This window comes from Anguilla rostrata, chromosome 10 (assembly GCF_018555375.3).
Source record: "Anguilla rostrata isolate EN2019 chromosome 10, ASM1855537v3, whole genome shotgun sequence".
NCBI lineage: Eukaryota > Metazoa > Chordata > Actinopteri > Anguilliformes > Anguillidae > Anguilla > Anguilla rostrata.
The window spans coordinates 13253484-13275156 of NC_057942.1; the positions used below are offsets into that span (position 1 = coordinate 13253484).

The window sequence follows — 21673 nt, forward strand, 5'->3', positions numbered from 1 at the left end:
ACAACCACTCTAGACTTTCAAGGAGAAAAAGAAGACAAACACTCAAGACTCTGAAACCCTCCCAGGCTTTTAAAAACATTTCACCAAGCAGAAATATGTTGCTTTTCTCATTAACAGCAACATTTACTTGTTCTTTTATTCATGAATATTCAGGAGCACAAGCATCACTCAGAATAAAGCCCTGATAAGAGGCAGAGCACGGTCCTTTGATCAGAAAGAACACCATTAATCCACCCTTTGTGAGACCTGCACAGACCTGCAGTAGACTGGATTCAGAGATGTAGCAGTATTCTGTGCTCCTCTGCCCTCATTAACAAGCCAGTACAGGAGTCATCAGCCCTGCCTCTCCAGCCAATCAGAGACTCAAAGCCACTTTAACTGGCCCTGGGCCTGCAGAGGAAAGCAGGCCATGACAAAATACAGCTACGGGATGTTTCCTGAGCCCCTCAGACACCCAATTATAAGACAAGCCGGCAGGTCCCTTTCTAGAGTCCCAAGTCTACCTGCAGGAGTACAGGGAGGCAGACAAGATGGAGACCAGGGGCCAATTTGGGCCAGTGACATTGCTTGACAGGATTCTAAGCGGAGTTAACATTACAAGCTGAGATTTGGGCAGCCATACCTGTACAACAGTCAAGAGACCTGTGCAGTCATACCTGTGCTGCAGTCTCCTGCCCTGCAAAGGCCTTTGCCCTGCTCAAGACCTTATTTTATTATGACATTTACTGGACTAACTGTGGAAACGATACAAATATTCAACAGCTTATTTCAGGCCAACGTTTCTAAATACTCTCAGCCGTGTGCCCCTGCACTTCACGGATCAAATGCCAAGAGCTAAAAGTAGTGCATGAATGTTTCTATCCCTGCAGAAGCTGTCATTACACAGCACACGCACTCCTGCACAGCATTACAGAAATGCAACATACTGAAAACATACTGAAATAGAATACATTTTCAAGATATTGCAATACAATATAAGGGAAAATGTACAATGTACATATAATACACCACTAACAAATATATTTATCATTATAGTATTTTCAATACAGCTGTATGTTCAGTTTATATAAGGGTGGACACACACACACACTCACATGCATGCACACACACACACACACACACATCCACTAAACAATGTTGTATAAGAGGGATGAAAATAAACACAGCAGGCTTTGAAGTTGCACTTGCTGGCAGTGCTGGATGACCTCCCTTTGGGAAGATGTCCTCTTGCTTCTGGCCAGTTCCACACACTGGAGCCCTGAATGGAAAGTAATTTCCTACGGCTACGGCACTCCCATAACACCCCCTGTCCTCGGCCTTGGACAGGATACCGGCCTGGATCTTTCCATAGCAGCGCAAAACAAAGGGCCCTCAAACATCACTGCATCCACTAGGTGGGACGCCCCATGCATCTGGGGCTGAGTTCAAAGGCAGTAAAAACAATAGAGGAAGCCCTGCCCCACTTTCGACCCCAAAACGCCGCCACCGTCCAGTGCGGTCTTGTGGAGCCCTTCACCATCTCCCCCCCTCAAGCCCCCCCCCCCAGCTCCGTGCAATAATACCTGTGAGAACCCGGATGGGGAGTGTTTGGGCTGAAGTGGAGATGCCAAACAGACAGGGGGCACACGCGCAGTCAAAAGACATTATTATTAATTCTTATTGATTTATTGTTAAATTATTTACAGCCGCTGCCCAGAGTTCAAAGCCAACGTCAAACCTGTTGAGCCCAATGTCTGCTACATCATGTGCTACTCGGACACAGCAAACACACGGACTGACACAAGTGAGTCCCCAAAACTCTCAATCATTTCAGGGGGGAAACGTCACAGGCAAAATCCAGGCAGGTCACCACAAACCTCACTGCCTCCGTCTGATATGGCACTGTACACACACAGCACACCGTGTACAGATAATGATGAACAGGATATGATTATTCACTTAATTCAGCTGTTTCATTATTCACAAGTCATACCTTAAATCCCAATATCTCCCTGCTCTTGAGCACGAATCTCTCTGTGTATCCCCGCACCGGTCTGGTAACCTACGCTATGCTTAGGGAAATGGCAGGGGTTCGCTTTAAAAGCACAACAGCAGCAAATGAGCATAAATAAATCACAATCTAAGTCAAAGGGCAGGTCGACTGAGGGGACACAGTGAAAGATGCTATTTATTAGATTAGGGGGATAAAGCCACACCATTCGTCCTCTTGGCTCTGGTGCAATGATTCCTACCTGCCTGGCTGCTGCTCTATGTCTCCATTTGAGGAAGGCAGTCCTGTGCATTGTCTCATTCCAACAGTGACCTCCCCTCCGCGACAGTCCATTAGTCCCGAATGTGCACAGCATGCCCGTCCCCAGCCAACACCGTAAAACTGCTGTTCGGAATTAGGAATCCCGCTGATAGTATGGATCGGGAACGGCAGACGCCGAGGCTGGGAGGAGGGGGGGGGGGCGGCACGGACCTTTCTCCTCCACTCCCTCCCTATCAATGACACCGATTACCATCGGCGGCCCTCTCAAAGCAGCCCTCCAGACCCACTCCCACAGGTATACACATTAACAGCAGTGTCAACAGAGTCCAGGGACAAACACAATGAAACATTAACCTCCTCGGGCATTTTTACACACACCTGATCTAAAGAGAAGACGGCGTTGCCCATCGTGGCTGAGGGCCAAGCTGGCTGTGGCTTAACCTATCCTCTTGCTCGGACGGCGAGACTGTTAGCACGTCTTGATGCTCCCGTTCTTAAGGGCTCTGTTGCCAGAGCAACCAAATCAAAAATGAAAGCGTAAGTCTGGGCTTCTGAGGGGTTTCCTATTCTAGGTGACTATTGCAAAACCCCAGATTCTCAAATGATTTTTTTAGGAAGACTTTGACCTTTCCAGAAAAACATTTCATAACACCAAAGGTAAATTATGAGTGTTACTCAAGAATGGCACCTGACAAAATAATTTATAAGCCTCACAAAGTAAACAAATGAGTTATTTGACATCCTGTTAACAATCTCAACAGGGGAATTACAGGACTGTCCTTATAGGTTTGTGTAGTTGCAACTGACTCTCATTAAGAGTACCTTTGAAATTTTAAGCTTAGAGCAATCTTAAGTTTTTTCCCTGTTTTCTCCCTAATTTGGAAAGCCCAATCACACTTACACAGCAAAGTTCACTGCAGTCTCTGTTGTGAATTCAGGAGAGTGCAGACAAGCATATGCTCGCTTCGGAAGCATGTGATGTCAGCTGCCACTTTTTATCACACCACAGTTGACCAATCAGGCTCGCACACGCATGGGACAGACTGAAATCCTCCCATCCCTAGGTGACACTAGAGGCATTGCTGTCCTGCCTTGCAGGTCCAAGCGATCATAATGTTACCCGTATATTCTAATGCTTTAGTGTCTGTGACAGTCATGTAAAGGGATGATTGTTTTCATTTATTTGGCAGAATTCTGCTTATGTTTCGTGCCTTTATTGCAGCATATTATCGGTATATTATTCCACAGCTTATTACACTCTCTGTTTGTAAATGCTTTGCTGGTCTGATGGCTGTGGTAACTACAGCGTGAGTCACCAGTTGAGGACTTGAGGAAATACTTAATTTAAAATGTTGCATAAATGGGGGATGAGCAGAAGACTAAAGAAAATGACTTGGCCTCAAGAGATGGTTACAGAGCTGAGGCACTGGCAATTTGTTTAACGACTGACCTTATGGCTCAGGCAAAATCTGGACCATGCCAGTGCACAATGAATGAAGGATGTTACTGCATTGAGTAGACATAAAAAAGAATGTGAATAGACATTCCAAACTGGAGAGAAAACTGAGGCAAACAGTTTTTTTGGAAAACGGAAAAATACTTCAACAGGCTCATGTACCACTACAGGTTTTCCTGTATTCATATAAATACGACACATATTAATCATGATTTTAACCTAATTTAAGGTCAAATGTTATAAAGAAATTGATTGTTAAATTATATTATTCACCACAGTTTATTTAATGGCACGACTGCAAACTGGTCAGCGTGCATTGACACCGATGTCATAAAGTAACTGCTAAAAGTTGTTCTGTAAAGACTTTGTTTTGTAAAGATTCGCTACACAAACAGAGACACCGAAAGGCTGGAGTTGGAGGTCACAGCCAACCCTTCAGCTCCCTGCGAAGAGAAACGGGCTCAGCGGGGAGAGGGATTTACGGCACTCTTTTATCTGAAGAAGCCGTAAAGCGACGTTCGTGGGGCTCCTGGCTTTGGCTCCGAGCTCATTGGCATTTTAAAGCACTTTCTCCAGGACCAACCCGGAGACAGAGAGAGAATAATGTTGAAAAGCCAGACCCCATCAAAGTCAAGTTAACAATCACTTTAAGGGGAGACGTACAGCTGTGGAGAGAAGCCTGGGATCTGTGCTGTACGCTCAGGCTCAGGCTGAACTAGACACAGGCCCCGGAGGATATTGTTCCGACTGCCCCTAACCTTCACTACAGCATCTATCAGACCTGGCCCACATTTCTGTTCTGCGGTACAGTGAATATAAATTATAGTTTAATCATTTAATTGCAAGTGAAAGGACTACACATCTGCCCCTCCTCCACTATGCCAATGAAAGCCAGCATACAATGGAATCAAATGGAAACTAATTTTTAACAGTTAACAGTTTCACTCAATTATTCTGTTAAATGAAAATGTTCTGAAAGAGTCTTGGTGTGGCCCATATCTCATAAAAGAATAGTTTTTCTATCCCTACAAATCTGACCAATTGCCTTGTGGATCGAATGTATGGCCTTATGATTGTGCAAATAATTGAAATGTTCTCAGAGGCTATTAGTACAATGTGCAGACTCTGAAGAGCCATTTTTCTCCCATTTTAAATGACCAATTGTAGTATGTTTTTGTATCACTGCTGTGCCACCCACACCTGAAAGAGGAGCCCTGAAATTGAGGGCATGTAGTCCTCACTCATGAACCACGTGGTGTACTACAGGAGAGCTAGCATATCGCCTGTAAGAAAAGAAGCTGCAGCTTTTACCCAAGGAACTAAAATGAATACCCTGTAAGAGAAAGCCAGTCGGGTCTCACCACTGCAGACTCCCAGTCACAGTCAGATTACGTAGTCCAGACGCTCGCTACTGATTTCTGTGTTATGGGGCTCAGTCAGTGCCTGGTGTGTTCTAATAGGCCAGGGCACTCAGGAGCTGGACCTCCCTTTTCGGCCCTGCGCCCTGCCCCACAGCAGGGAGACACGCACGCACCTCACTCCTGTTGCGGTACAATGAGAGCCCACAGCGGACCCAGTCAGAGCTGAGCTACAAAGCGCTAATGGCAGCATGGGCTTGCTTTCGCGAACGGAAAAGAAACTGATGGCAGAGCAGAGGTTTACGGCGTAACCATGGGGATGCAGATCACTGTGGACATGAGCACTGTGCATTTTAACAGAGCGGGCTGAATGGGAGGGTGGGATAGAGCAGCCATGGGATAGAGCAGTGGTTCTCAAACTGTCATCAGATAGACTATTTTGTTTATATTTCCACATTTTGTAAATGACATATTTTGAACATTCTCTTAAAATAAATATATCCTTGGCAATACTATAATACTGCAATCATTGCAGTGATTACATATTTGTCTTGTACTAAACACATGTTTCAGACAGATCAATGACATAATGACATCATTGAGACATGCTTCCATGTACAGGTTGCTAAAATGCCACAGTAATACCAGCTGCAGTGGCTTTTGGGGAAACCATTTTAGAGGATCAGGGTCCTCAGCCACAGGGTAGAAATTTTATGGATCCCCGGAATTAAAAAAATAAAGTTTTGGAGCTCCTCCTCTAGGGCATCCAGGGACCTGCCGCAGCCACTAAACGGAAAGAGACACTCCGCAATGTGATACATATCTGCCCAGCTGCAGAAGCACTCAGAGGATGATAAGCACAGCCCAAGCACAGCCCCTTATACCGCAAAACAGCTTTTATAACCCCTCTTGGCAGAGTATAAAGGACAGAGACTGTCTGACACACGTCTGGTTCAGATATAACATCGCAGCAGTTTAAAAAGACATATGCTGCACTGAGCACGTAAACACACACGCACACATTCGCTCAAAGCCATGACGCGCGCCACGTCGTTTTTCAAACAGCGAGATGCTAAAAACACCTGAACGGCAACAGCAGATACACACACACACACAAAACACACACACACACACGCATACACACATGATGCTAATTCCCCAATGCCTTCTACGGGATCCTCAAAGACCAAGAGAAACTGGCATGCATGTGCAAGCTCGCCTGCTTACCAAGTCGTCCAGTATGGACACGGGGAAGTCGAACATGCACATCTTCACTGGCTGAGCCAGGGCTTTGTGAAGGCTGAAGACAGACTTTGCTTCCATGGTTCTTGATGGTGTAGTGACAGGAGCAGAGCGCGGGCTACTCTGGCTAACACTCCTCCAGCTGAGGCTCAGTGCTGCTGCACATGGGGCTTTACACAGAAAAATTGCAGCAAAATAATAAATAAAAAATAAAACAAAAAGAAACGCTGCACTGCTACGGCTTCTCCCGCTGCTACTGCTGCTGCTGCTGGAGTCTGAGAGTCTGAGACTGAGAGAGCAGCCCCACTCCCCTCCTTCCCCAGCTCCTTCGAATCTCTCTCTCTCTCACTTTTTCTCTCTCTCCCTCTCTCACACTGTTGCTTACTCTCTCTCCTCCTCTCTCTCTCCCTCCCTCATACTCTCTCTCCACTCCTCTCTCTCTCTCTCTCTTTCTCTCTCTCTCCTTCTCTTTCTCTCTCTCTCTCTCCCTCTCTCTCTCTCTCTCTCTCCACAGTGGAGGAAGAAGGAGGTGTCCTCCTCAGAGCTACAGTCGGTGGCCTCAGCAGCTGTCTCCTGTCCTCCGTCTTCGGCTGCGTCTGGAAGGCTCTGGTCCCCGAGCGTGCGGCAGCATGCGGCTGCATATCAGACTGCGCCAGCTGCGCCGCTGCGCCACGGTCGAGCCCAGCCAGGCGCCGCTCCCGCGCTCGGGGGCCGCCCGCGACAACCGCCGCCACCTACAGGGAGCGAGTACGGCACGCGCCCTGCCCTCCTTCCTCTCCTCCCTCTTTCTCTCCTCTCCTCTCCTCTAAGCGCACGGCAGCCAGCAGAGCCGTTTGCGGTCCTCGCGAAGAGAAGCCCCGTGCAGCACGCGCTGGGGCAGCGAGCGGAGCGACGCGTAAAGAACGGGCGATACGGGCAAGCAGATGGTTATCAGGCGTTTCTGTTTCTCGTCACTCTCTCGCCCTCTTCCTCTGTTCCCCGCGACCCTGGTGATGCTCTGTTTGCCTGGCCGGTGTTTCTGTGGCGCTCTCTCTGTTTGTCCACTTAGTCACGTACCGCCGCTCCAAAAAAAAAAGAAAAAGAATGGGCTGGAATGAATGAACAATGCGTTCAGCTGCCCCACCTCGCCCTTCCCATTGTCGCCTGACTGGGGGGAAATTAGGCCTGGCCCCACCAGTCAACCCCAACCCAGTGAACCATACCCCCGCATCCACCGCCCCCCCTCTCCTGCATTTACCCTGCACTACAGTGTGGTGTGGGGGGGTAGGGGGTGAGGGGGGTGTTTGGCAGGTCTGTTAACATCGCTGAAGGCCATAGCTGATCACAGGGAGTGCTGTTCAACTGTTCAATGGAGACACGAGGATGGAATGTAGGTCACACGGCTTTTTACTCTGAAATGCCTCTGAGCCAGAAAGTACTATCCAACAGAATGGAAAAACCCTTTTCCTTCATTGAAGAGAGAACAATAAATAAATAACCACAATCGGAGCAAGATTACCATCATCTGTTAGTAAACCAGGCCAATCATATTGCCAACACTTGTTAAAATTTCAGAAATGTTCTCATTTTTTATTTCAAGAACTGCTGAATGATTTTTTTTTTAACCATGAAATACAATACTATAATTAAACATCTCTCTGCCACAGGCATGGTGGACAGCAATGCTCCCCTCCCCCCATCCACTCTTTCCAAAGAATATGGCTGAGTGGATGGGGAGAGGAGGTTGAAAATAGAGAGAAGGGGTCAGTGGTGAAGAATAACCTGTAGATTCAGAACACTGAACTGGGGAAAGTGAGAAGGGCTAGCAGGAAAGTGTGCTCCTCACAGTGAGGGCTCAAGACCAGGGCACCGTTTCACAAAAAGAAACAAGGGGGTGTGGGCACCAGGAGCCTTCCTCTACGCTGGGTCCGTATTACACACTGGCCCACCCATATGTAGTCCTCCGTGTGTCTTTATAACGCCGACCGATTAATCAGCCATAGGTTTCCTACACAAATGTCATTCTTTCTTGCTCTACATTATTATATTATGATTTATATTTTTTTGGAAGCACTTTCATATGAAACACATTTTGATACACATAAAAAAATACATAAATGAGAAAAATTGACTCTCCTGGTTTGAAAGGCTCAGACATATTTATCATCGCTGCACCATCAATCTTGGAGTGTTTGGAGCACTTTTCACAATTTATTGGCAGCCTTCGACAGTAAATAATGTGAAGTGGCAGAGGTGGCTTTTGTTTGGCCGAACGTGCTTGAGCTGCGACACAAGGGCCAGTCACACCTTCCCATCGTCCAACGCATCAGAGAAAACATCACTCAGAATCCCGAATGCCATCTTCCATCAGTCTTTTTACTGCGGTCCTTTGTCCGTCAAACTGACGAAAGGCGGTGTGTGTTCCACACCAGCTACTTCACTTTACAGCCCTTTCAGGGACTGCAGAGTCTCTGGACCAAAACACAATGGATGGAATGACCAAACATGGGTGCAGAAAGAAATCAAGAGATAAAGAGATAGAGAAAGAGAGAGAGGAAGAGAGAGAGAGAGAGATGCAGGTGGGGGGGGGGGTTGCAGAGGAAGCCACAGATGCAGAGAACAGACAGCAGAAGTGTATTACGATGCAGAGGCAGTCCCCGCACCATTCCTGCAAACACTGTGCAGCCCGTGGTCGCCATGGAAACTGCAGAGCCGTCCCCCCCATTGGGCGCAGGCCCTCGGCCGGCCCGGCGCACCTCGCGGAGACCGGGCTCAGAAACACCGTCCTCGCCGCGCGGAGGAGAAGCGGGGAGACGCAGTCGCCACTCAGGTCTGCCCGAGGAACACCTGGTACGGGGCCACAAGCGGGTCCCCTTATCAAGGGATCGCCCTCTGCTGAACAAAACATACGCAGTGGGATCCTGGGAGTCCTCCAGCCTTCTTACAATGTGCAGTCGGGGACTGAAGCTCTCATTCCCTGCGGGTGCCCTGTCGTTGGCAGACATGCAACTGCATTCGTTTGCAGCACAGAGAAGAAGAAAAAACGTCTGTAATATAAAATCGTTATTCTAAGGAGGCTCGCAAATTGCACCATTTGGCAGCAAAATACATTTTGATCATCATGATCATCATGATTTGAAAAAACATTTCCATGATTTTTTTGGTTCAAAACAAACAGCAGCACTAAGCATGTCAGACGGTTAAATTGAAGGTGAACAACAGCTAAATTATTATGGGCAATAGCAGATTGCGCTTATAAAGAACATAAAAAAGATTAGTTATTTTTTTCATGAAGGAAAAAAGCATTAAATAATTAATGTGTTTTCAGGGAATTTATCTTGCTTTGGACCCTTCTCCTGACAATTTTCTTAGCTTGCTGTCCAGTATGTACTGAGCAGCCTTTATAAATGAGCTATTTTGGACAGAGTCGCTAATAAACATTACGTAAAATATATTCGTCGCAATATGCATCGCTAGTTAAGCCGAGAAAAAATGTGGGAAAACTGTGAACCCAAGACAAACAGCAAACATAAAGCGACAGCTAATTGTTCCAGATTTCTAATTAGCGTTCAGCAGCCAAATTAATGCTGGCCCACATCTCAGAGAGCGAGCAGATGCTCGAATGACAAGGATGACCTGCTGCACCACGGGCCCCCGTTCCCCCGAGCCAGTGTCCCACGGGCAATTAATTGATCGCACACCTGCAAGAATCAATTAACACGTAGCCGTGACAAAAACCCCACACACATAAAACAGCAAAATGAGCATAAGAAAAAGAGAGAAGTAATTTAAGTGATTTTGCCAGGACTGAAGGACTAAAACCTAAAAAACTTTTAGTCATTGCTGGCTATTTAAAAATGAAATGCATTTATTTTGGCAGCTATATTTTGTGGGCACAGTTGAAATTCCCAGATAGGTAAACTGCTCAGCTGCGCACACACACAAATTGGCCCCTCGGTAGTGAAACTGCAGACTTATAATGAGTGATCTTGGTGATTGGTTCCCTCAAGCCCCCTCACTCTCTGGCATAGTACAGGGGTGGTCCTATTCTTCCTTCTCATAGTCGCTTCTGTTTCAGTCGAGTTGGTTTACTGGTTGGAACCAAAAAGAAATCAAGAAGACAGGCACCAGACAAAATGCCAAACCGAGGCTATATTTCCCAATGTAAAAGAGGTCATCAAAGATGGTTGATCCTAATGTAAGTGACTGCAAGAAGCGGTGTTTCACTGTACTCACACAGTGCAGGGCTTTAAGAGAGAGGAGACAGTGGTCACCGGAGTGCAGGACAGGGAGCTCCTCCTGAGCCCAGAGTATAGAGTAATACGGAACGCACATCAAAGGTTCTGCCCTGGTGGGATATCTCAGCTTCTCGTCTGTATCTATCAGGAAGTGCAAGGTGCTGTGCAAGAACGGGCTCTGTTTGGCACACAGTGCACCAAGCTGATGACTCCAGATGCAGTGCTTGCCAGGACCTAATCTGGCAATGTAATAGGTTAACTGGAAGTGAACAGAAGATTGCAAAACCTACATGTAGAATCCTGAACTCCGATCAGGAAACCCAAGAGCCAGTTGAAGTGAGAAGGAAATAGGGTATGAATGTATATTGGAGGAGGGAATAATTCAAACTTTGGACAGTAAAATGGTGAAATAGAAAACATATGCAAAATAAAGCAGCAATAGCCCGGAAATCACTTCAGTAAGCCCTTAGTTTGACTCTGTGTTTGTTTTTGTTTTTTGTAGAAAAAAGACAAACATTTGAACTGTTGATAAGGAACAGGGGTTAGAGGAGAAGTCAGTTATGCAATGTAACAAAAAACGTTATTTTGAGTCACAAAGTCCAACACGTGGTGAAACTGAAATTAGTGCAGGAATAAGTGGTAAACACATCTGATTTTGTAAACTACTAAATGAAAGGAAACAACAATGGATACATTTGTAAAAATCAATGTCACTATTCCACAGTGATCATTTTGCTTTCTCAGGTAGCACATGGGTAAGACATTTTGGGACTGTGCAGATAGATAAAACATATCTGTCATTTGATTTGCCCGTCAAACTGGCAACCTGTTCAGTTTTCACTTGCCAGCTTGGTGTAACTGGGCCCAAAGGTTAGAAATGGGATCACAGTGCAACCAAGCTACCTTTTGTCCACTTTCATACTGTCATCTGTTCCATCTGTCTGTTGCCGTCTTTGTTCAGCAAATAATAAGACACTTAACTTTGGCTTAGTCTGGAATGGGCCACAACTTTGTCTGAATCACACATGAAATTACAGTATTGCTGCAATTGAAGTTTTTATATCTGCTACTAAACAAAAGAAAAGTAGCAGAGTTTAAAAGTGCTACTGATTGGAGGGTTATATCCTTGGATTCTGAATAAGTGCAACAAGGTGGAAAGAAGGCATGGGCCTTGTTCCACTTCCTGGAAGTCACATGACAGCCTGCCAGGAAAGGATGAGAAAAAGTGACCGTGGCACTAAGCCTCAGCACCAGCACAGCTTCGAGCAACAGCTCAATTACCATTTATCAAATGCATTTATCAAACACATCACAATACACACACACACACACATACATACACACACACACGCATACACACACACATCCATACATAAGCAGACAATACGGAGTGTAAAAACCTTCCAAAACATACATACACTGAACATACATACGCTGCTATGACAGCTGCTATATTTTTGTCAGCATAGATGATGTAAGCATGAAAAAAATGTTCTAAAGAAATATTTATAAATACTTTTTTTTTTTTGGTAAATTCATTTTTTAAAAACATTAGTTGCACTGCAATAATTACAAGACAATTACTCGATTACTCCATCATGTGTTCAGGCTGTTTAGAACAGAAATGAAATTCTTAAAAATAGTAAGGGTTCACATTGAACATATGTTTTCTTACATAACGCATTTTTAAAAAAAAAACTATCATCAAGGAAACGAAAAGCTTGTCAGCAGAGTCTTTGTCTCAACTTCTGAAAATAGAAGGGAAGCACGTTTAAACAACCCTGAGAGTCATGGCCAATGCAGGCGAAAGGCCAGATTTCTCACAGGTCAGAGGGCAGGAAGAACCAGAGACCTGGAGTGATGTAATGCCAGGACAGTCCAGACCCTTAGCAGAATAACATCCTCTGCCCACCCATCCCTGCGTGTGCTGCCCTTCACCGGCCAGCCAGGTGCTGTTGCCGCAGCGACGGGGCCATGTTTTCCTGTCCCCCGCATGAAACAAAAGGAAGTGCCCTGTCACATGATGAGTGAGGACACTGTCAAGGTAAACAAAATTAATTCTGAGAGGTCACGCTTTCCATGTTGGCTGCTTTTTTTATTTTTGCATTGTTTATGATTTCTAAGGAGCCTTGCATAATTTGAAACAATAGAATGGGAACACCCCTGACACTGTCCCGCTCTGCCAAGGGGAGACCTGCAGGACTTTTCCATAAGCCCATTTCCTGCTTAATCCAGCCAGCAATGTCTATGGGGCCATTGTTATTTCTGCTTAAACTGTAATTGCCAAGAGGGAAAAAAATAATAAACAGTGCCACGGAACGGGACACAAACATGTCTTGTCCGGCCTGGAAAGCTGGAATATATTTGTGTGGTTTTTCATTTCTCCCAAAAAAAAACACACTCTTGCCTCTCTGTGCTCTTCCCCGTGGGTGAGGGACCAGATGCTAAGCACTGAACCGCAGACCCCTGACGCAGGCTAAGCAGTACACTAATGCCTGTGGCAGAAAATATTTCTGCTGTAAGGCCACAGACTGAAAGAGTGCAGCCAACATCCAATATGCACACACCACACCTGGTCACCAGAGATTACACAGATTTATTTCAGCCAAATTGACATGAATATATTCTGAACCAAAATGCATAACATGTATTTAATTTCACAGGCGGTTCATACAAACCGCACATTGAAACGCATACTTATTTGAACAAATTAAGTGTAAAGGATAATATCAAGCGAGGTTTACTGTTGGGATAAAACGAGCAACAACATTGTAATGGCTTAGCTATACCATCAAAGCTCAGAGGACAGTGCATGGGCAATATAGCTAAGCTAAAGACAACAAAGGTACCATAATAAGGTGGTAAGATGCAAAGAAAGCATTTACCCTTTGATTAAAAACCCATCGTATGCAATCAGTGTAAAATGATGGAGAACTCTAATCTATTAACTGTAAATGATCTGATCTCAGAAGGAAAACTATAACTATTAATTTCAGCAAGGTTCTGAAAATGAACAGGAGTCAATTAGGAGCCTGACAACCAGGAGAAACAGTGATGCAGGCAACAGCCTACAGGAGCATCTGATGTTGCTAGTATTCACGCTATGCAAATACATTGGGGTAGGCTCTACAAAATGAATGATGTACGAGTGAAATATCCTTTCAATTCCTGCAGACTGGGTTTGTTCTCCACCCCAGAGCTGCACACGTTCCCACGTGGCAGGTGTTCACTACACGCCTAACTCTCACAGTAATTCAGACGCACGGTCTCATCTCCTGCAAATTGCATGTGAAAGTATCTCTTGGCGGGGAGGCAGGAGAGAGGGCCTGAATAACAATGAGGATGCGGCGGCACGTTTGTGCAGCGATACGAAGGCCCGGGAGCCAGGGGAAAAGGGGGGGGGGGGGTGCGGAAGGATGGGGAGGTGACCTTCCAGCCGTGGACACTTCTGCGCTGTGTTCAGTCGAGGCCTGTTGACGCCGGGACGACGCCTCCTCTTTCCCTCGGCTCCCAGAAGAGCACCTCCTCCTTCCTTTGGCTCCCAGCGCCTCCGAGGCTAATTTACAGCATCCCTCGCAGGCTGCGGACAGCGCAATCCATCACGTCTCCGCTGCTTACCTCTGCGTTAGCCTAGCCTCTGCGCGTCGAGCTCATCTGCGTGTCTGTATCCAAGGCTCGCCGCGGTGAATACGGGTGAGTGACAGGCATCGGTGGACACAGAGGAACGGGCTTCTGCCCCGGCCTACGCAAGACTCATTAAAGGCCCATAAACTGGACGTGCCAAAGGCCGCAGGTCCACACTGCTGCGTTCCCCCTGCGGCTCCCGGAGTGCACGTACATGAGCCGCGCTTTCCGCGTCCAGAGCACCTAATCAACCGCCGCAGCCTAGAAGCACACTTGGACTCATTAAAATCTCACCGCGGGTTCAAGGCTGTGCTCTCGCGCACTTTTTTCAGCTATGCAAGACCCCCGACAAGCGCGGAAAGCAGGGGCCGTGTGGAAGTCAGCAGGTCCGACGCCCGACAGCTGCAGGGGCGCATCCCAGGAAAAGGCCAGAGCAAAGTGCAGGGTTAATATCTTCTCAATATTCCTGTCAGCATCCTGTCATCCCCCTGAAATGATGCTGATGATTCATCTTCCTTTTTCTACGAGGGAAGGAAAGAGGATCCTTTGTTCAGAAAGGACAAGTGCACCCCCCCCCCTCCAAGAAAAAAAGAAAATGGTCCCAAACTCAGGCAGAGCACACAGTGTTCGCAGGACAGCGGCCAAATTAGCTCGTTATAAAGGATGCGGATTTACTGCAGCTTTCCTTACAAGGGAGCGAAGCCTTAAATGAAGAGATGACACGTAGAAAGATCCGGGCCTTGCTGTGGCGGGAACACACAGTGATTTAGTGCAGCCCAGGCTGTTACAGCTGGTCTTTCGACACATTGAGAGATCATGCAATTCGGGGATACAGTTTGTTCTCGCAGAAATACAAAAACATTTTGAACGCGCTCCGTCCGTGATCGTGGGAGGCAGTTGGCAGCTAGCGCTGCCAGGCATTAGCGCTGGACACATTAGTGTCTCGGTTCACTCCTCCGATTAAAGATGGAAGTTGCGAAAGAAGAACGTTTTCAGAATAGAATGTTTCATTGTGTGGAGTGAATGAACGTGGCGTCGGTGTCGGGACGGGGTGAGGAGTGCGAGAGCATTTCCAGTAACAGCGGCTCATTACATCACTCTCATTATTCAGCATTGCCTGGCTGTCTCAGAAATGTGCTCTGAACAAAGTTATTTTTTCCCTCTGTAGTTCTCAATCCTTGCAATATACGACAACACATTGTCCATTGATATCATACATAAATTTAGCAGACAAAAAGGATCAAACAAAAGGAACGTATACAATATAAAACTAGACAATTAACCACACTTCAAAAGAAATACACATAGATTTCCACCCTTTAATCTCCAGACCTTGGGCTGTGCTTACATGTCATGGTAGGGCAGTTTACAGAAGTGTCCCTCTTATCAGACCCACAAAGGAAAGCAGACTGTGTTTACGGCACTGACAGGGAGTCAGCAGGTTTTGATTAGGAGACAGTGCTCAGTTGCAAAATATCCTACTGGATCAGCATTATGCAAACCTTAGGTTCTCCATAATACAGTGTAATCATGTTTGGTATTGTTGGAAAACAGATGTCATGGGGGTCAAGTATATAATGGATTCCAAGGTATAGTGGAAGCTGACTAAAGATATCCATACCTATGGGTCAGGGCCCAGCCAGCTACGATGGTTAACCCTACGTGATAGGCTTACAGAGACAGAGCAAGCAGGATCATTAATGTACCGTTTTGAAATGATTGCATCTTTGATGACTTGAAGGGGAAAAGTCGATACGTTAATATATCTCCTGCGTAGTGTTCACATATAGCCATTACACTACACACATTTTGCACCATTGTATATCACTATTTTTGACTACACTGTACAATAAATTTCATTCACTTTAACCTGCCATTCCTCTTTGACTCTTACCACTCTTAACATCATTAAATGAACCACGTTCCAGTAGTACAAGGTAAGACTACACGCGTTCCTTCGCCACTCAGATACTTCTTCTGTTTTGTGTATCTGAGGGGATTCTTACATGGTCACCATGGAAACTGTATAGCCTGATCCTGCCTGCTGCACAAAATATGAAATTGTTTCTGTGTGACTGATACAGCAATCAGGCATAACTAATCAAACCAACACCCAAAAGGATGCAACTCTGATCCACAGCCACCATCTGAGTAGCCCCTTGGGTACGATATGCGGCAACAAATCTCAGAACAGGAGTTGGAAGAAGAAATAACACTGCACAACAGCAGTGGCTCTTGGGTAGTGAAATGTGAAGACAGTGTGGGATGTACGTCATGTGCATACACGGGTTCTACTAAGCAAGAAAGAAGCATGTACGACTACAGCACAAATCCAAAATGCAGCAGGAATCAGAGGTCACATCTTGGGGTCACATCTGGTGCTGCTGAGGCAAGATGTGACAGTCCATAGCTAATCGGCCAGTATTTGATTAGATGAACACCTCACAGGGAGGGAGCAGTGCTCCACCTGTACTAAATCATTCCACACACCGACTCCCAACGTCATAAGCAATTAGCATGGCTGCCAACCAGGTACAAACTGACCAGCTACAAAAGAAGGAGGATTTATTCACGAATGAGCCAACACATTCCCAATCCTATGCGGGGGGGGGGGGGGGGGGGGGGTAGGGGGGCAAAGCAGGGGGTAGAGTAGTGAAAAATGAATTGTACTTTCCACAGAAAGATTCAGACATTGCACAGTACTGGACATTTCACAATCAAAGGCCAGGGGGAGGGGGGAGGAGGGCAGAACTATTCCAGAGAACCCAAATTAATTTCACTTAAATCCAATGCTGTTCATCAAAGCATGTTATCTGTTGTCTGTCTTCGCTGCTTTAAGGTGTAGCAGCCCTGAGAGAATGGCACATCCCTAAAGATAAGAGGAATGCTCACGCTGATAAAGTCCTCAGGCTTCAGGGACCCGAGTTAGAGTACGGTACACTGGAGGCCTCCACTCCCCCACTCTGGACTAACTGGAGACAGTCTGATGGCCACAGACAACCAAGGCCATTAGCAGCCAAATTTGGGGGAGGGGGGGGAGGGGTAAACTTTGTCTCGTGAGTCTGACTGTCTACCCTCTAGCTTTTGTTTTGGTGGGGGGCGGGGGGGGGAACAAACACTTTGCTGATGTGCCGTGACACCAAAAGGCCTGACTCACTCCCTCACAACAACACAAAAAGTGGGCCGCTGCGCCCGTCACCGAGGCGATGACCCAGACTGAGCGCTCAGCTGCACAGTGAGCGTTTCAGTGCCCCACTGTCTCCTGCCCCAGGAAGCCCCACGCTCACCGCTCCTCACCTTCCGCGCGAACGACGCCCTCCCCGCTCTGTTTACGCACTGCTCTGTCCTCACAGCAGGTGAAAAGCAGTATCTTAATTAGGCTACGACCCTCCGGGAACAATTATGTGTTCCCTTGCGACTTTCCTTTTACGCGACGAACGTCAACGAGAGCAAAAAAAAGTTGGGGAGTGCTCAGAGGGTTCTTGGTACAATTTGTGATCACAGGTTCTCAGGAGAGTCTAACAAGGCGACAGCTGTCTGCATTAAGACCGCTCTTCTGTTAAACACAGTATCGCCTGACTGGTCGCTTTGTTTTTGTACCTGAGGTTGAAATAAAAAAGGGACAACGTACAAAAGGAAAATGGTTTCACGTCATGACTGGTGACTCAGAGTCTCAGTTTGAACTGGAGTTTTAGGCAGTAAGACCACTTAAAAAAGGACAAATCATTTTCTTGGAACAATACAGAAATGCAACCTTACGAACACATCAATAGAAAAAGAATAACCATGCACAGCATCAAGCCTCTTGGAATAAAATAAGCAGTCAAACAGAAGACTAAATTACAGGTCTGCAGGACAGATTGTGACGGTGACTGTGACATTGTGTACTGTGACAGGACCAGACCATGTAAACAGATGAAAAGAACACTGGCAGGGCAGCTTTAAAGTTAATGTACAACTTGATATGTACCAGGGAAAAGGTTTCTGGGATAAGAGTTTATTTCCAATCGATACAACACCAACAAGAATGCCAATTATAACATTAGGTAATTAATGGCCAGGCTACCCTGCCAGTCCTTTCAACGCATTCAAGAAACTGACCTTCATCACAAAAAGTTAAAGAAAGTGGAGTGGAGCGAACAGACTGGCTGCTAGCCATCTGGCAGTGTTTTTAAGAACAACATCGCCACCTGCTGAATATTGTGTTTTTTTCATTCCAAAAGATCAAATGTTATTTAAAGCCATGGGCATTTATGGGCATGATTTTCCATGTGTGTAATAATAATAATAATAATAATAATAATAATAATAATAATAAAATATTTTAATAAAATAATTATTGTAATAACAGAAGACAAGAACACAAATGTGTAGATTATTTTATACTGGGTATCTTTTTCAAAGAGACTCCATTCTTACAACAGTGATTCCACTATGAATCAATTCAAAATACATGTGAATGGCTAAATCCAGCAAACAAGGAATGATCTCTGAAAATACTGAACTCAGAACAAATATTGTCTTAGAAACTATTTGGCCACTGCCAAGCAAATTATAAACTTGGCAAGCATAAATCGGTGGTAGATCTGACGCAAAGAATGAAGAACTTTTTTCATGAGTTAGTTTTATGGGTGACATAATGTTCCACGGGCCAGGAGTCAGTTTGGCGGGCCAGAGCGAACAACGCCTAAAACCACCCCGCTCATGCCTCTTACCTGAGGGGCATGGCACCCGACCCCTACCGTGCACCTTGCGGACGGTGGGCCCAAAAAATGATCCCAGATGGCCTTTTTAGGCTGAGCCTGGCTGGGTCACTGGGTCCCTGTTCTGGGCAGGGTGAACTGATTCTCAAATCTCCTCATCATAGTTGGGATCTCATTGAATCATGTTCATGTCTGAGTCCTCACCTCACCTGTTTGCCTAGGGAGACCCTACCTGGGGCATAAAGAACCCGACGACATAGCTCTGGGGACCATTAAACCGCGCGAACCCTTTCACCACAACAAGGCCGCAACAAGGCTACAGTCCAGGACAAATCCTGGGTCATGGCCACAATCCTGACTTGGACCAAGCAGTAAAGGAAAATGGATGGATACATATTTTTATCGGACATCGTGCGCTATTACTTTGCTTCTGGTGAAAGTCTGCCTGACGGGCTTTGTGATACTGACAGAATATAGATTAAAAAATTTTTGATGAGACAGCTCAGTGCTGCCTGAGGATCGGATCTGGGTATAATACAGTGTTCTGCATATCCAATCAAACCCCAGGGAAATGATAGGAAGATGGATTGAAAGGCAAGAGAAATCTGCTACATTCCACAGTCAAAACTTTAGAAATTCCAGAGCGAGGCGGATAAACAGGCCTGAGCCTGCTGCTCCATGACACACACAGATGATTTCATGCTGTGCCGAAATTTCCAGGCTATTTTGATTACTGCAATCATTTTCTTGGCATGGCGTAGTATGTCCAACTCTATGTCACAGATAAAGCACTTCCCAAATGAAAAAATATACCTTCTTTCATGTCAGCTTTTTCCTTTTGCTTGCTTCTGTTGTTACCATTACCACCGCTACGCCCCCCCCCCCCCCACACACACACACACACACACATACACACACAACGCTCTCGCTCCCTGTTTGTCCTCTGCAATTATAGAATTATGCAAATACATGCATACACCGTGACCCACTCCCCATGTATCAGTCACCCCTTGAAAATAAAGACTCCACATGCAACACTTTACCATACAGCACTACAATTAATGATTTTCTTGAACTTACAAAACTTCTGTTACAACACTTTGTCTCTCATGAATTATACCATTCACTTAGATTCATGTTGAGCATTTGCATGATGTATATACCTGCACAACCATATTACATCCACTGAAACAGAATATAAATGATGCCGCTCACAAAGACAAAACATGCTCATACTCACAAACAGACTTGCAAACACGCACACATGCAAGCACACAAATACAGTATATAATTACAAACATACATACAAACAAATAGCTTTGTGAACTCTATTAAAGCCAGTCCCATCAGTAGGAGGCAGAATGGTATCAGATTTTTTTTTTGTTTAATTTTATGTATATGTTCAAAATATATTTTTAAAAAGCATTATCAAAATTCAATACGAGAAATGAGAGAGGACATAACCAACAGAAATGAATCTAATTGGGAGGCACATCAAATGTGAGAACAAACAGAATGTTCAAATGTCTCCCAACTATTGTACATATTTCATATGGCCACAATAAAATATGCACAATAGTTTTAAAATGTGCAAGGACAGATAAGATGAAGAGAACAACTGAGGCCTCGAGGTCACATCAATGGAGCAGCCAGCAGGGTATATTCAAAGTCTGACAATGACAGACAGTTATAAATGACATATAACAGGGAGACAATGGTAAAAATCCTCAGAATTTGGAAGATTTACCCTCTATACAAACAGTACAAAATGCAGTAATGAGGGTGTGGGACCTTGATTGATAACTGTCTCAGAGAAGGGCACACGGTGAGCTAGCACCACGCCATAATCTGGGTCTCCTAATGGTGACAAAAGTGTAAACGGAATTCATTACTGGCATAATAAAGCACTGCAGATAGCAGAGAAATGTGTGCCATTCTACAAATTCTCTGATAGTTTGCAGCAGTCCTGTTGTGTGCATTCATTGTTTTCTTCCTGACCCACACAAGCACTCAAGAATGTGGCAGTGGGGAATTTACTCCACTCCCACTGTTGCCTTCTGAGATATTCAAACAGATAGTAATTGTTTCCAAATGCATTCAAATTCAGGGCCAACATAAACACAATAGATACCTGATACTCATTCAACAAGCCAGCTCTGTGCTGTGGTCAAATGCACACAATCTAGGGAGTAGATTGACTGCAGTTTACTAGACAGAGGATTCAGCTAAAATGCACATACACACACACACACACACACACACACAGGCCTTCTGTCAGTTATTTAATTATTCACCCAGACTTGTTGGAGCAGCATGTAGCCATGGAAAGTGAGGATGGAGTGGATTGTGTGAGTGTAATCTCTTTTCTGATCCCTACTACTCTCAAATGTGAAACAGATTCTAAAAAGTCACTTTTCTACAAAGACTTACTCTTCTGTATTTTATTACCCAAACTTTGATCTGAGTAATATTGATAAATGATATTGTACAAATGTAAAAGATCATATAAACCACACAAATATGCAGAAAGGGAACTGGTTGTCATTACCATTGATGTGCTTCATTCAGTCATGTATGTCCAGGTAATGAGATGATGCAGAGACTACTGGTAATGTTATCTATAAAATCTCAATATAACGACGAATATGATCAATGACACTAACTAAGATTACATAAACGACATATGATCATGGGAACCTGATACAGAATCTGGGGAATACTTTAAGGGACTGTATATGACCGTTATCTAGAACGAACTGCACAATACCTCAGATGCGGTGCCGAATAGCACAAACCAGTCAAAGCATTTCAAGGAAATATGC

At 45.3% G+C, this 21673-nt stretch overlaps 1 protein-coding gene across 3 annotated transcripts in view; it reads right to left on the bottom strand.

Moving 5' to 3' along the window:
* Positions 1-21673, bottom strand: part of LOC135265044 (ral guanine nucleotide dissociation stimulator-like) — a 64999-nt gene that overhangs the window by 41242 nt on the left and 2084 nt on the right. The window contains exon 1 of one of the 3 annotated variants that reach the window (XM_064354243.1): positions 6293-7307. The exons of 1 other annotated variant lie outside the window; for it this stretch is intronic. In XM_064354243.1, coding sequence (XP_064210313.1) covers positions 6293-6388 — 96 coding nt within the window. In that variant the 5' untranslated portion in view covers positions 6389-7307. Of the gene's footprint in view, positions 1-2231; positions 2458-6292; positions 7308-21673 lie in introns of those variants that run through there. One more of the 3 variants, XM_064354241.1, reaches the window with a different exon arrangement.